Here is a 15,930-nt window from a genome sequence, read left to right as displayed (position 1 = left end):
ATCGCGCTCTCTTCCCGTTGGATATACAAGAGTAAGTTTTAACGAGTACAAGAATAATTTTTCCGCCACTATTTTTTTAATCCTAGGGATAAAAAGATCATGAGAGCTTGTTTGATTTCACTGCTCACTTAACATAGATCGCGAATCTTCGTTTCTCTCGCGCAAATAATTGTAATGGAAAGCTAGGGCAAACTTATACGCGCCTAAAAAGTTCCCTTGGAAAATAATTAATGTAATCAGAAGAGTAGACAATTACGCGGTAATTATAATGAGCGCTATGCAATTTCTCCTTTCGATACGCGAACTAACTCTTTACCGAGGTAACGCGCTTAATGCTCGCGAGAGAATTAACCCAATGAAGGTAAAATCGATGGAGGAACGAGGTTCATTGTCAGAAGAATAACAGACTGCCTCATCGAGATGCATTGGACGCTATCTTAATATTTTGCAACGGGAGACAACGGAATTTAAATGGCTCTAAACTCGGTTGCATTTCACTCGGTTCCTTTACGAGAGACAGCACACGGGAATTTGCTCCTTTGCACACTGCTTAACTGTATACGCGTATTCTCCATCTCTTCTCGATAAAATATACGAATATAAACTCTTGCGTGCAATTCCCAGCGAAATAATCAGTATTTATGCATCTCGACAGACCGGCGTTTTACGACGATCTCACTTAAGCATACAGACAATTAAGATTGACGAGACGCGTTTTCTAACGATAAATCATTAATAAATTTCACACAATCTCTCAAACAGATCGAGCGTATAATCCTGTAACGATCGAAAGGTAAGTAAGATTAATATACTAATAACAACATATATGATAACGATAGTTTTCCCGATATGTCAAAACTCTATATCTGTCAAAGTCATACGTCAACGCGATACGTCAAACTATATAGCATTAATCTTGTCCATTAAAATGTAGTGTGGGAGATGATGTCAGTAAGGACGAGGCATTCGTCACGTACCACTTTTCCCTCGATCATCGTATATCGAACGATTAAGGAATCGAGGCATATCATTTCCGAAGCGTGTCGGGGCTCTCTCGTCCGAGAATCCTCGGTCGGCCGTGATCGTGCAGCGGGCGCTACATCTCCTTCTTCCTTCCCAGGCCGGCGAAAGGCGAGCGTGGCGGGCAAAAGCAAAAGTCAACGTACGTACGTACGTTCAGTTCCGCTCCGAGAATACTACAGTGCGGCATCGAAAGGAGTCAGTTTCCGCGTAGTCTTCGGCACGTCGGTCACGCCAGGTGTTGTTTATCCACCTGTCTTCTACGCGTATACTTACGTTACTCGCTAGAGACAATCGCGCGCGTATACGCATAAGGAGGAGATATCGTCGAGGAAGAAGAAGATGCGTCCGTCGCGCCGCGATGCCGATGCTCATCGCGTCCGAATCGCGCTGCTCTCGCTAGGTGAGTACGACGATACGAGAATCTCGCGGATTGCAACGCGGCGGATTTAGTTCTGTTCTGCGGCAAGTTGCGAGCGGGCCAATCGGCGAATTCACGCTTCGATAGACGCACCGAAGTCCCCAGCGTGAAAGTCTTAACGGCGAAACTTTGCCGTCAGATCTCGGATGGAGGAAGAACGGATACGGTCGGATATAGCAATTGTGTAATCGCCGTAACATCCGATATTATAGTGCGCCACGTGAAATGTAATGCACATACGAGACGTTCGCGTTTAAAAATTTCAGCTCTATTAGGCATGATAAATATAAGTCTTAAATGCTCATTTATTACACGGTACAATAGGCTAAATAATTATAGAGTTCCGTTAGTGGATTGTGATAGATGAATGCCTTCGTAAAACACCAATCGTTTGTTTTCATTACATAAAAGAATTTTTTTATCATTTTAAGAATTGCTACTCTTAGATATTTTTATGACCATATCCTACTTTATTTCAAAATGAATAAAAATGAAGCCGGATTGATTTTCCATATTAAATAGAAGTTCTATATTATTTACATAAAACTATATATTGCATTATATTATATAATAAAAAATGAATCTGGCCTTAAAAATGACTCAAAGTGGTGAGTCAAAAAATATATGTAACGGAAACAAATCGTTTGTACTATGGAGACATCAACCATTTTTACCATACTGTGTCAAGAGAGTGATCTATTGATGTCCATTATTTCAAATTAACATTAACTAATAATATCAATTATATCGATTGAATAATTAATTTCATATTATTTTGGCCCTATGAATGTCAAAGCTTGTAATCCTAGCCTATCATCAATCCGACGCATTATATATCATTACAGCCATTATCGAGATGCACTCTCGATGCGAAACGCAAATGATCGCGCGGTGTAAAGTGCATATTCTATAGAATCGCGATGTAAACACGTGCCTCGTGACACGTGTCAAGATTCCCGAGGAATCTCCCGGAGAATCGAGGGCAACTGGTTAATATCGTATAATATACATATATATATATATACGCCCGTTTCTCCATAGATCGGAGAACCGCAAACCCCAAGTTGGAGCCGTGTCTCCGGCTGACGTCAGGCATCGCGTCCCCGCCGTCGACGTTGGGCGTCGTCGACGGCGACAGCGATGTCGGAACACCACGGGGAAATCAAGCGTTCTCCGCTTTTATTTGCATAAAATGATGGGACTGACCACGTCACGTTCGAAACGTGAGGCCTCGCTGATTTTCCCTGCGAATTTTATTATTTCCCGACACACACACACACACACATACACCTATTCCTTCGTTCCGTGGCATTTCGAATTCGCGGAAACAACACGACGACGACGGTCATTAAGCCGGATGCAAATGGGAGAGCACGTCGCGCGCGAAGAAATTCCCAACGCAAATCTTTCTCTCCCAGCGTGTGCCGTACACAATTGAACACAGAATTGCAAACTTGAAAGACCGGAGGAAGAAGGCAATTGCGAGCGAAGAAAAAGAAAATTTGAAGGATATTGGAATGCTGCCAAATATATATAAAATGCGAAAAAGTTGCCGTTGTAAATCTCTCGTCTTTAGCTCTGCAGCTCGATGTTATTAACTAGAATCGCTCTTGCGCGTGTTTTAAAGATCGTAATAAAGCGCGCGATCAAAACTTGGGCCAACAAACAATCTCAAGTATCCAAAGACACATTTGCAATCTCGCTAATAACAACGCGAACTAAATTACTGGTATTAAATTGCCACACATTCCCGTATCCGAAGGATGTCAAGGCGAGTGGCTCTTACGGTCGCGTTTTTTAATTTTGTTTATTTTTTTTCTTTTCGCTCTCAACGTTTACACAATCGTACCAATTTTGCACGCTAGCATTTCGCGTTCCCCGGAAAGTGTTTCCGTGCGCGACATCTCGTAAAATCCCTGACCGGCTGAACGGCGTCGCGCGTCGCGAAACGAGATTATTGGCGAATTCACGAGTAAAACCTCTGGCGGATATAAACTAATTCGCCGCTCGCGAATATGTATAATTCGCGCGCGAGAGAGACTCGAATGGAGAAAAAAAAGGAATTAAAAAATATATAAAAAAAACCGTTTTTGCCAACGATTGTAATCGGCGAGCGAGCTGAGAGCCGTATGTTGCGCGCCTGTACAAACATTATCGGACCGATGGATGGCTCGGAATCCCAGCAGCAGCTATCATTCCCTGGCAGCGAGCCGACACTTAATCCCGGCAAATATAGTCGGAATTCCGCGGCATTGTTGCGCGCACACGACAGATTCGAATATTACGTGCGTCATACTAATCGCTCTGTCGCTGAGCGCTATACTGCGATTAATTATCGGCTGAGCGCGTAATCCAGCTCGAACTCGCACGCGAGCGAGCGAAACTTGGGAACGGAAATCAATTTTCGTTGGATCCAAATCCCTTTTGCTAAAAGCGTTATCCGGCAATCGCCGGTGATATTTCCGTTCGACAAACGTCATTGTCGTCGGGCAAATCCCGCGAATTATGAACACTACGCGAACGAAAGGGAATTTGGATCGCAGTTTAATATAACGAGCGGATGTAACTTTTCGTAAGATTTAATTAAATTTTAATTTGATCGTGATTGTTGAACAAGTTAAGTTGCAAGATTTAAGAGATTGGACGTAACCAAAATTCATTTAAAAGATAACTTTTGTTCTCGGTACAAACAGCGCATTTTGAAGTTACTACAAATTGTAAAAGAGACACGGAGACGCTAGCTCTGACAGTTAATTTTGGTAGCTGGCCAGTTTGCTAGATATAAATCTGCAAGTGGCTGACCCCAAGATCACAAGTAGCTGAAATATTTATGCGAGAGTCTAGACAGGATATTATGTAAACGGTGGAATAGAAAGATTTTCGGATCACTCGACGAAATCGTCTTGCGTCCTTGAATTAGCAAATGACAAATTATAAGATTCACATAATTTACAATTTAAAATCTTACAAGTAGGTTAAGATGCAAATAATAAAATCTCCTTTCGTTATTACCGCGGCTGCTTTTAAAGAATTTAAAGTATAGCGATATATGTACGTTTTCCTTTACGAGCGAATCAGACGTCGACGGCGGATCAACGATGAATTTTTCAGCGTGCTTAAACCAGAAATCCTTCGCTCGTCGAGTATATCGAGAGTCGGTTCTGAGGTACCAGATCGATATATCGATGCGCTCGGGCGTATCCATTAAATCGCTCGATATTGATAGTAGTTGTAAATACGATACGTGAGCCAAAGATTCTTACGATCGCCCGTAGAGCAAACGCTGACAAAGGTCTTCAGAAAACTCCTCGACTCTCTATCCACTTCCTCGCGTTCCTCCCTTTTTGCAGAAGGAAGAAAAGAGGGAAAAGAAAGAGAGAGAGAGAGAGAACGAGAAGAGAGGAAACGACCACCCCTCGCGTATATACACAAACGTCTCTCCCGATCGTGAAACTCCGCGACGGTATTTCATCGTGTTACGTGCTTAGCTCGGGTCGTTTTTCTTCTTACAACGGAATCGATTTTCGCCGACGAGGCGACCGTAAAATTTAACGACGTTAATTCGGGGGCCAGACCGGAATCCGTATCGCTACGAGACAATCGTGTTGGAAGCGCGTCAAGTATCCCGGAAGAGGGTGTAAAATCGAACCCGCGCTAATTTTCACCGACAGAGCTTAGAGCTTTACAGCTGCACCAAAATACTTAATCAGAGGAGATAAATCACTTTGATTAAAGAAATATTCTTACACCTCCCCAAAGAATATAATTATTTTTTATATAATTGATAACTTCAATCTTCGACACATAAATGCACATAAGTGCGCCTTTTGACAGTATATACGCGCGACGGAAAATAAATATGGAACATATGACACACGAGAGAAGTTGGCGCGATACATTCTGTATGGAACGCATTTATATTCGAGGTACTTCAAAGGACTACGGGGTCTAGGTTCTTGTGTGTCAACGCCGCTTTGCACGAATCCTTTCGAATCTGTTCGATCTTCTTAGCTTAGCAGGTGATAGAATTCCTAATACCTTAGATCCTAACCTTCTCAGACCGCTTTACCGGATTATGACTACAAAATCGAACGAAAATCGAATAAATTTAGACTTGAAACAATCAAAAGATCCGCATCGCTGAAAATTTCCCTGAAATTCTTACCGCAAGCAGTCAAACAAATAATTCTCGCGCTTCTCCCGCGCTTGCAATGCTCGGAACGAACGGAAGAGATCCGCGCTACGAAAGTTTATTAATTGCGACGCCGAGGCTGCACGCGCGTTGAATCCCGGTCGCGACACAAGTAGTAATTTGTGTTCGCAACGAGTTTCTCTCACAGTCGGTAACGAAATATCGGGATATGTCGCGGTTTTCGCACGTGAGACCGTAACAAGTTTACTTGTGCTCGCAGAATCGCGAACCGAGATACGTTAATGACAGAACGCGGAGGGAAAAAAACGCGCGTGAGATAAAGAAAAAAAAAAACCTTGCTGTAAAACTCGACGCAAGACACGTCTCGCGTGAAATTTGCACGACGCCGAGAGACAAAAGAAATAAGCACGCGATATCCTCAAGTATTGCGATAAAGCATGCCAATCACGCATCGCGTGTCCGTAACGAAACATATACGTCTCCAAGACGCGTGTACACAGTTACAGAATACGTGGGAAGTTCCAGTTAACGCGGCACGAGGACTTTTCATGCGTTTTTACTTTCGTCCGCGCACAACAATAATGCCCCACCTTTCTTACCTTTCGTCTGCCCCTCCACGAAGATTTATAAGCAGTTCGTTCCGTCTTCATCAATCTTACCGTGCGCACCGAACACGCTGCTCGCTTTGGGAAACGAGGCGAAACAATGCACATAATCGGACAACATTATTAATTATAATGAAAGGCGGGAATTTTTTTCTTCTCCTCTTAATTGTTACAGATGGACTTTTAACAATCCTCGTATATTTCTTCGATTGCTCCCTTGTATTTCTTGGAGCTATATATAATTTGGACGAAAACTCTCCGAGCGAGTAACGTTGAAAACCGTCAACTGCGTCAATAAAATAACGCACATATATATATAAATACGTCGGCGGAAGTGTAAAGCAGCGTGTTTGGTGAAGATCGAAATTGCACAACTCCGCAGTGGGAGTTTTTCCATCCTCTATCTCTATATCGACTGTGCATGCACAGTTCGCGTTTCCGTATAAGGTTTCGCGTGGCAATCGCACGGAGTGTATTATTATCCGTACACAAGTTCGCTTTTTCCCGCGTACGTTCGCGGAGAGAAGTGTGTTTGTACGATTGCCTCTTCCCCCGTGTGTCAAAAGAATCGCCTCCTTCAGGGTCTACATTTTTCGCCAGATAACGCGCAAGTTCGTTCGCTCGCGCGTTGTGATTTCCATTTCCTACATTTTATATTTCATCCTCCCGGTTCTCTTTTTATCATCTTTGCTCGCGAATTCTACCTTCTCCTCTCGCAATTCCACGCACGAGGGGTTCTCACCCTTCCGTTCAGTTTATGTATACTAGTGATCCGTAATATAAACCGATAAACTCGTATATATCAGACTGCTTTCACCACCGTCTCTATAAATCGCCAACACCCGTTGTAATTAATGCAAAACCGATTCGCTATTTCGCTAGTGTTACGCTACGGTGTTAATGCGCGAAATTTACATAACACCATTGTAGGAACACGGCTATACGAGAAGTGAAACCGGCACGTATGTTCGCTCGACGAAATCGAGTTTTGCGCATACGCCCTATTTTTCAAATGGAACTCTATGCGCTTGATAAGAATTTTCTTTCGGTTCTATACCGATTCGAGACGCGACGAAAATGAAAATCGCAAGACGACGATGAGGGGGTTGAAAGTGGACGGAGAAAAAGCACGACGAATCGATAATACAATTTACAAGCGTGAACGATGCCGTATAAATTTTTATGATGATCAGGTAGCATTCGATACAGCTATATAGATGCATCCAGGATGGCGCCGGGAATACAATGTGAATCGCGCGCAAAGAATAAACGAGGATAAGGGTGATGTACATACGCAGGCGTTCGATGACGACGCCGGTGATGGACGTGGCTCGAATCGAACGAACAATCTCCGGGTTCCATGTTCCATAAGCTCGTACAGAGTGCCGTCAGCCCGGCTTAATCACTCGCGGACTAACCGCGAAAATGAAATTTAACCCCGGCGTCGATCGAATTACGGCGACGCCTCGTCTCCTGGAAGAGACAGATTGGCTGGTCTAGTTTTGCGCCGCAAAAAATTTGTAAAAAAAAGTTTCTCTCTCGGAAAATATACGTGCTTTGATTTTGGAAATTCTGCGCGGAAATCCCGCCTAAAATCAAGTCGACGTTACAAAGGATATTTAAAAAAGCCCGCGTTTACGTTCGCATCGGCGAATATTCAGCAGGATGATACATCCGGGCGTTGCGTAATTTTTTTTGGACTGTCGTGAGACCGCGGATGATTGAACGGACAAAACAGCCGAGAGAAAACAATCTCCGCTTTGTTCGCATTCCCACGTCGGTCGAACGAATCGAGCCGCGAAAGCGGCTTTCCTGCATGCAAATTTCGTGCATTCCTGTTTCGTCGAAATTACGTTTCTCTTACAACTTCCTGCAGGAAACATTAGCCGATTGAGAAATCCGATCGTGCGTCCGTTTGTCGACCGGCCGTTGTTCGCTCGTTAATAAATGGAATTCCTGGACGCGGTGAACGATCGATACTCACGAAGGTAGAAAACGAAGGGGAAAACGATAGTTATCGAGAGCTTTCGAGCTCGCGGAAACGCTACCGCATTATTAGTCAGCGATAAAACGGTCCACCGATCGCAGCTATAAAGATCACTCTCAATGAGAACGTAATCTATTATTGTATATGCAAATGTATGATCCGAATCATCATTTTCAATAATTTATCTCTAAATACTTGACATAATATTCTTATCCGATTTACGAATGTAGAGAAGAGTCAGTTGTATACTGGTTGCCTCCTTTCGATTTATCGAGCAGGCAAAGCAAATTAAATTAATCATGTAACATCTGTAAGATGACTCAAATAGAATCATTTCAAAACATAATAGCGTTTATTTTTATCTCAAGGCGCGAAGACTTGAATTTCTCTATGTTTATCTCTCGCTTTCAAAAGGAGACTCAATTACGATGCAAAAGAAATATTTACCACTTACGACGCGAGATATCCTCGTTCGAAAGTTCGATGATCAATATCAGTGATCCTATCAGTCATCGGCAGAATTAAATGGTTCGCCGTTCGATCGTTATTAATCAAGCGGATTCTGCAGGTTAATTGGAAACTCACTTAACTCTCGGTTAATTAGAAACTCACTCGTGTGTCGAACACGAGAACGATTTTTTTTCTCTATCTCGACATTCGAAGTTATAGCCCGAAGAGACGAGGAACATCATATTTATTATAACAAACGAACGCGCGAGTATCTTGGAGTATTACTCTCATGTTGCTATACGAGCAATTACGAACCGTCATTTGCTGAGAAAAGCTAGGTCACTTGTCGACGTTTATGAGGAGCATGATACTGGTATCCAGACTAATATATATCATTAATCTGTATATAACTTTATCAAAATTGATTTACTTACTTGGTGATGATTGGCTTTCCGCCAATTTCGTTATTCTTCTTTCCACACTATTCTGACAATTTATTATACATATATTAAATAAATAAAAATAATCAATGCTTGTATATATTATACATACGGTAAAAATATAACTTAATATATTACACAATATTTATAAAAAATCGAGAATTAATTTAAGTGTTTCAAATTTAAGAAATTAAAGCGCTTAAAGAAAGAGAAAACTTAATGACTAATATTTCTAAAACTGAGCACTGTCGGAGATTTGGAAATTCCGTCTCAGAATATTCTACGTGCTTAAAGAAAGAGAAAGTAAAATCATCCGTTCAATAAAACCATCCTTTCAATTCGATCGCGTGTATATAACGTGTCACGAATGCGCGATTTAAGAAACTCGAGACGCGATAATGTCGATCTAGCCTCATTAGCGATAATGAATGCCGATTGTCAGGCGACTTCTGGCTAGCCGTAAAAAAGCGCGATTTCCACAGCATCGATTGTATGTATAAATGCTTCCGTATTAAGAGCCATCGAGATGTTGAAAAAATCATTCCTGCCACGGGAAATGGCGAAAAAAGCGCGGCTTTACCGCGAGAATAGTGGTTTGTGAAAATTTAATCTCGCATCCATCTCTGACTGTCGCGATGGCCGGTAACATTTATTGCGAATAAATTCGTCTCGCGTGTTTGTACATCGTATGAAGCTCTAGACACGATAGCTTTCAAAGACGATAGCAGGAGTTTACACTTTCTATAATGCAATATTTTTTAAACCAATTTTCCGTGAAACAATATTTCCTGAAATCCGGGAAATTTGACTAAAACTTCCTTCCTTTTTCTAGAATTTTAATCAATACAAATTTATTATATCGTTAAATCAATATCAAGATATTTTGCACGCAAAAAGGAGAGAGAGACATGAACACATATACATAAATAAAATATTTATAATTGAATTTGAAATAAAAATTAAAGTTACGCAATGTTTTGCGTAATCATAATCACTCGTGTTAATTTGAATTTACGTAAAGTATTAACGAGACATAAAACCGAAATGTATTGAATCGATAAAAAAATTGATGATAAATACAAACAAGCTTTCAACAGTCATTTCTAATATTTCCTGCGCTATCTGATATATCGTTAATATTAATTAATACTCGTTTGCATCTGACTTATAGTAGAATCGACGTACGCATAGTAGCAAACATTTGTCATAATTATCAACGTATACATCGCTGAGAGAAAAGAATAAAAAAGTTCAGTCATTTTTTTCACACACTACTACATTTCTGCACTTTTATTCACGTACGTGCACCTATATGTCGTTTACGCGAATGTGAAAGTGCAACGAATTCTCCCCCGGTGATGGATATTTGTTTTGATTTTAGGTATCGTCGGGTTATACGTTTTTTCGTTATCGCGGACAAGCGCGCTTTTACATGTCCCGACAGCTCTTCAAATACGTTTTACGCCGTGCGGAATGCAACAAGAGCTCGTCTCGGCTTTCTAACAGAATTAATTAAATGTGTAAACATACATGCTCGATGACACTTTGCGTACATTTTTTAAAACTGCTACTGAATCGAAATTAATTATTCCGGAGTACAATTTAAATGTGAAATGCGTGACCTTTCGGTCACCCGGGGCAAAATTTATATAGAAAATCGTGGGGGGAGACAGAACCTTCCATATTTGTGAAAGTCACGTAGCTCGCGTTAAAAATTCGATATAGCAACTGAATAATTAAATTAATAATATTTTGAGCTTTCAAGCGTTTGAACATATAGAGCAGAGAGCAAAATGCGGAGGGTCCATGCCATTTCCGTGCTCCGGCAAGAATAAACTTCAGGCATGCCGAAACAACGCGAAATACCAAGCGGAATAGCGCGCGCGGTCGTGATAAAGTATGTCATAATTATCCACACTTTTATCTCCTCGCTTCGTTGGTTTCTGCGCGTTCGAATATCGCGGAGTACAATCCTTCATCACCGACGAAGCATCCCCGGCGCGATGTATCCGTCGGGAATTCCTGCAACTCTTTGCTAAACGTTAACGGGGCAAACACATTTTCTTCTCTTCCTTCCGGTCCATTCGACGAAATTAAAATTTACTAGGGATTCAATATGTCTCTTTCTCCGATATGTATATATATGCTGTGTTTGACGCAGCGCGGATAGAACTAGCCTCGGGCATAATATTTCGGATAAAGGATATCGCGTATCATAAAGCGCGATGTAGTCGTCAAACAGGGGCGCCTTGTCGCGGAAAACGGACGCGAGGCGAGAGAGAGAGAGGAGAAAACGGGACGGGAAAAGAATAAGAGACGGGTAGCGACGGTGATGATGGCGTTTTCGCCGCAACGAATTCATAACTTTGTAGCGTAGAAAATTTTACCGCGGCTCGTAAAGAAGAGGCCGCACGCTATATACGACGCCGGCCAATCGGCAGCGGGCAAACAGCTGCGGAAACGAGGCGGCGTCGTTCCGATGCAAGCGTGTATTTACGGCGGCAAGACGATGGATCCGCGATGATCGAGAGAGCCCCGATATCTCGTTCCGTGCGAATTACGATCGGCCGCAACCCCCGAGAGGGTGAAAACTCGCGCCCGATGAATTGCGACGAGAAACAATTTTTGCCTTCTTATTCGTCTGAGTGCCAAGTTGACAGCGAGAGAGAAATGACAATTGAAAAATAGCGAATAAATTGTAAAAAATTTTTATCACATTCATTGCAGAGCGCCATGTGTTACTATGATACTGACGATTTGTTTACGATTATAGAGAAATAAAGTTTGGGAAATATATATTTTTTTAAATTATACTTTACAATCCTTTTAAAGAGAAAAATACTTGTTATGGACAACGAACAAAGTTCAAGCGCCAAAGAAATATAAAAGATGTAAAAAGGGTGAGAGGTGATTTATTCTTTGGTGAAAATAAGAGGATCAAATCATTATGGAAAATTTGTATAAACAAGTACGATACCTGTTGCTCTTGGAAAACATATCGTAAAAGTATAAAAGTTGCAAAAGAACGAATCACATTTGTTCAGTACCGCGATATTTCTCGAGGACAAAACAGAGAATGTAGATTCGATTTCGTTTCTCCTTTAGAATTGCAAATGATAGATCTTGGAATCTTATCCAAATTTAAAATTTGAATTGTGACGAAATATGATATATTGGAATTACACAAATTTACATATTTTCAATTTGTAATTAGAACATTGAAACCTTGAATTAATATATGTTTATAAATGTGCTGATATGTTTCCTTGAATTTCAAAATATATTTATAATATTTATAATTCAGGGATATTGAAAATTGTATGTGTCATATGAATGCAATGTTATAAATTGATGTATGCATGACCATGATTAATAAATAATACCCTTGAATCTCAAATATTTCCGGAACACGATTAATTTACATCTATCAATTTACAACAGTTGCATTCGCATATAAGATAAAATTTTGATACCTCGAATTAAGAGTTGCGAGGTGAAAAGTTTTAGATTTCAAACGATTATAACGCGTTTCATGTACATTCCCTTATATTTTTGATACTTCGAATTAAAAGTTGCGAGATGAAAAGTTTTAGATTCCAAACGATTATAACGCGATTCACGTATATTCCCTTATATCCTAAATCCGCAACGCTTCGTTGAAAGAGTTGCTCAACTCTTGCACTTTGCTCGTCCAATCCCAATCTAGCGGCCGCATATTCGCGCGGATCGTAAAAGATTGGATACCATATGGCTGGGGATTTGGTCGAGAAACGATCGTAAAAGTCCATCGTCGTTGCTCGAAATTATAGTAATCCGGTGATATACGAGGCGTTTCTGTAACGATCCCTAAACGCGGAACCGTAGACGCGTATCATATTGAACCCGGCGGAAACACACACCGGTGTTACGTTTCGTTAATGTCACGTCGCGCGATCGGTTTTTCAATCAGCCATCCGGCGAACCCGTTATTATGCGGACGCGCAAAATTTTCGCCCGCTGTTGTAATTTTTACGATCGACAACAGTCGACGGATAGCCCTCCGCGCCGGTATAAATTGCGGAAACCGCATCGAAATTACAATCAGCATTGCATTTCACGTATCTTCTTGCTTAAAAAAAAAAAAAAAAAAAAAAAAAAAAAAACCACACTTATTGATCAAATCGACCGAAAAACACGCCTCGTAATAGCGTGTCGAATATCGTTAACGTCGGCTCGATTTCTATTTTTCGTAACTCATGTTCCGTATTCGCCTTGCTCTATTAAGTTAACGTCGATTACGATATAATGAGATTCGAGTATGACTTTATCTTATAGACATGACGACGTCATATTCGCAAACAGCACGTGTCCTTTCCTTCGAAGAGAAAAATTTTATAAGAAAATTCTTATTAAAACATTCCGGACTTCTTGCTCGTTCAAAGCGCTATTCTCCGCGAAATCGGTGGCAAAAAAAATCTGTTTCACATTTTACATCATATTTTGCATTCTGCGAGAACTCAATCGACTTTTCGACGTTGATAGCGCGACGTCCGTCGTGTATATTACGCAGTGATGCGTGCGCAAGTATGAACAGAAACGTTAAATCCGGTTAATGTCCTGCGGACAAGCGGGCAGATGAGGTTGCGCTGATGTTGATAGGTTCGAGAATAGAAGGAAAGGAGAAAGCGAGAGCGAGGATCGAACCGAAACCGGATGAGAGGGTGAGAAGCGACAGGGTTGGGTGGTTTACAAGCGAGGGGACTGTAAAGCGGTAACCACAGACCTCGGTACGGGAGCCATCGGGAACAGATTGCAACTCTCTACACCTGCATCAACTATCTCTCCCCCTATCTTGCTTTCTCACCCGCTGCGTTCGTATTTATCTCATTCCTTCTCTCGTATTTATCTCCTCCTCTCTGTCTCTTTTAACTTCCTCATTCGAGTTGTTCTCTCTCTCTCTCTCTCTCTCTCTCTTGTATGTATGTGCACCCTGATATCGTCGTCTGATGCACCACCGTACGCGAACTACCCTGCTTACTTCGCGAGCGCAAAATACCTGACAGCGCCATTGCCAGTCCTATTAACAGGTATTAGAGCGTGCAATTAACTCGGAATCCCGGCGTCGAGCCGGGATCGATCAGACGCGCGGTTGTTTGTCTTTCGCCGGGACGACACCGGCGAAAAAGGAGAGACTGTGTGCGAGCGCACACACCGAATCCAACGCCGAAATCTCATCACCCCGGTGGTTTTTGCGAAACGCCGTCGTCCGAATTAATTGCGCGCAATTTGTATCGAATCAACGGAGGGAGAACGACGTCTCGAATTCTCGCGCCTGATAAAATCTGCGTTAATAAATCCATCTTTTTACACGATTAAAATTGAATAATGAGAATAAAGTGTTTGAACGATAATTTTAATTTTTATTTGCCTTTTTTGGTTCACCTCTTGTAAAGTGCCCCCGGATCAGTTACGCCGAATGAGATGATATCTTTTCACGATTCTGTCTAAGAGAGTATTTTGCCGAGTGTATTATCGACTCTCCACGCCTTCTCTCAGCTGTATCGTACATACCGATTTCTCGCTCGCTATATCGGAGTGCATCGAAGTTGCATTGCAAGGCGACGCACGTATACCACGGATTCCGCATCCCTGCCAATTCGCTATATATGGAGTGTGCAAGAAAGAGACAAGGAGAATAGAACGAGGATAGAAGATAAAAATGTCGTACGGCACGGCGAGAAATAAAAAAAAAAAAAAGCCAGTGAATGCTATTATATTTTTCCTCAAATTGTGGTACGCGGAATAATATATTTATCATGTACATATATGTATTCTTAAATCGTCATCATTTTAGCAACACATTTAAATAAAGATCTCACGTATTCAAAATTACTTATAGGTAATATTTTCATTTTACAGAGACAAGATTTAAAAAAATTTGTTTATCTCTCTTAAAATTTGTAATTCCCTCTAGATTCTCACCCGATTAGATTTTATTTCGCTCATCACTATTCGTCGATGACTAATATCATCCATATTTCCATCAATTTCCGGCGCACCGAAATCCATCCCAGACGTCCACATGTATCCCGACATGCTGTAAAAGGCAGAAGGGATAAACAGACCACGCTACCCTCCTCGTTCTAGCCGGCTTTTACGACTGGCACTCAACGCGTTCGAAACAGGCGTCTGGGATGCGCGCCCGTAAAACTTAATTGCTGCTGCAATCCGTAGGTATATATCGGCAAAAGTTGTTGGTTACCTCCCCTATGTATCGTTCTATGTATGTATGTACGTAGGTACATACGAATCCATCGCGACGGAGCGTGTACATCGCATACATATCGCTCTCGTCAGCCCTGCTTCTACCCTCTTCATTTCGACCTTTCTTGCTTTCATCCATCTCCTCTCCTGTATTTTTCGCTCAAGTGTCAGAATCTTCTTTAACCACTTTTGCGTTTATTTGCATTCCTACCATTCGCCAATTTCTCAATTTAGATATTTCTCTACATAAAATTCATTGCTCTTGTGCTTGTCATTTAATTACGGAATAGTTTAGCTGTTTTGCATGATAGAACTTCGAATGGAAGAAATCTCGTAAAAAATGTTTGGGAATAATTTACGCGATTAAAAATATAATACTAAATCATGACGAGATCAATATAATAGATGCGAAAAATTTCCATAGACTATCCGTGATCGTCATTAATACAATGTGCTTCAACCGTGACACAGATGCCGGATTGGCGGATTATTATATCTCAAATGCACTAGAATCCGTATTTGATTGACGACGAGTCACATTGAAGAGCATGTTGTACAGAAATCCTCTTAACGGCTTCGAAAAGTAAAGGGAGAGAGGCAGGTGGAGAAAA

The 15,930-nt window shown here is 41.4% G+C and overlaps 2 protein-coding genes across 3 annotated transcripts in view; one reads left to right on the top strand and one right to left on the bottom strand.

Moving 5' to 3' along the window:
- qin (tudor domain-containing protein qin) overlaps window positions 1-15,930 on the bottom strand; it is a 141,387-nt gene that overhangs the window by 103,740 nt on the left and 21,717 nt on the right. The gene's annotated exons all lie outside the window — the stretch shown is intronic.
- Window positions 1,199-15,930, top strand: part of LOC114928406 (uncharacterized) — a 35,406-nt gene continuing 20,674 nt past the window's right edge. Inside the window, exon 1 of the mRNA XM_029299561.2 lies at window positions 1,199-1,423. Coding sequence (XP_029155394.1) covers window positions 1,363-1,423 — 61 coding nt within the window. The 5' untranslated portion in view covers window positions 1,199-1,362. The remainder of the gene's footprint in view (window positions 1,424-15,930) is intronic.

The sequence above is a fragment of the Nylanderia fulva genome, unplaced genomic scaffold, assembly GCF_048542155.1.
Source record: "Nylanderia fulva isolate GAGA-0341 unplaced genomic scaffold, ASM4854215v1 Scaffold1, whole genome shotgun sequence".
Classification (NCBI taxonomy): Eukaryota; Metazoa; Arthropoda; class Insecta; order Hymenoptera; family Formicidae; genus Nylanderia; species Nylanderia fulva.
The sequence above is the reverse complement of the archived record's forward strand: the minus strand, read 5'-3'. Positions and strand labels throughout refer to the sequence as shown.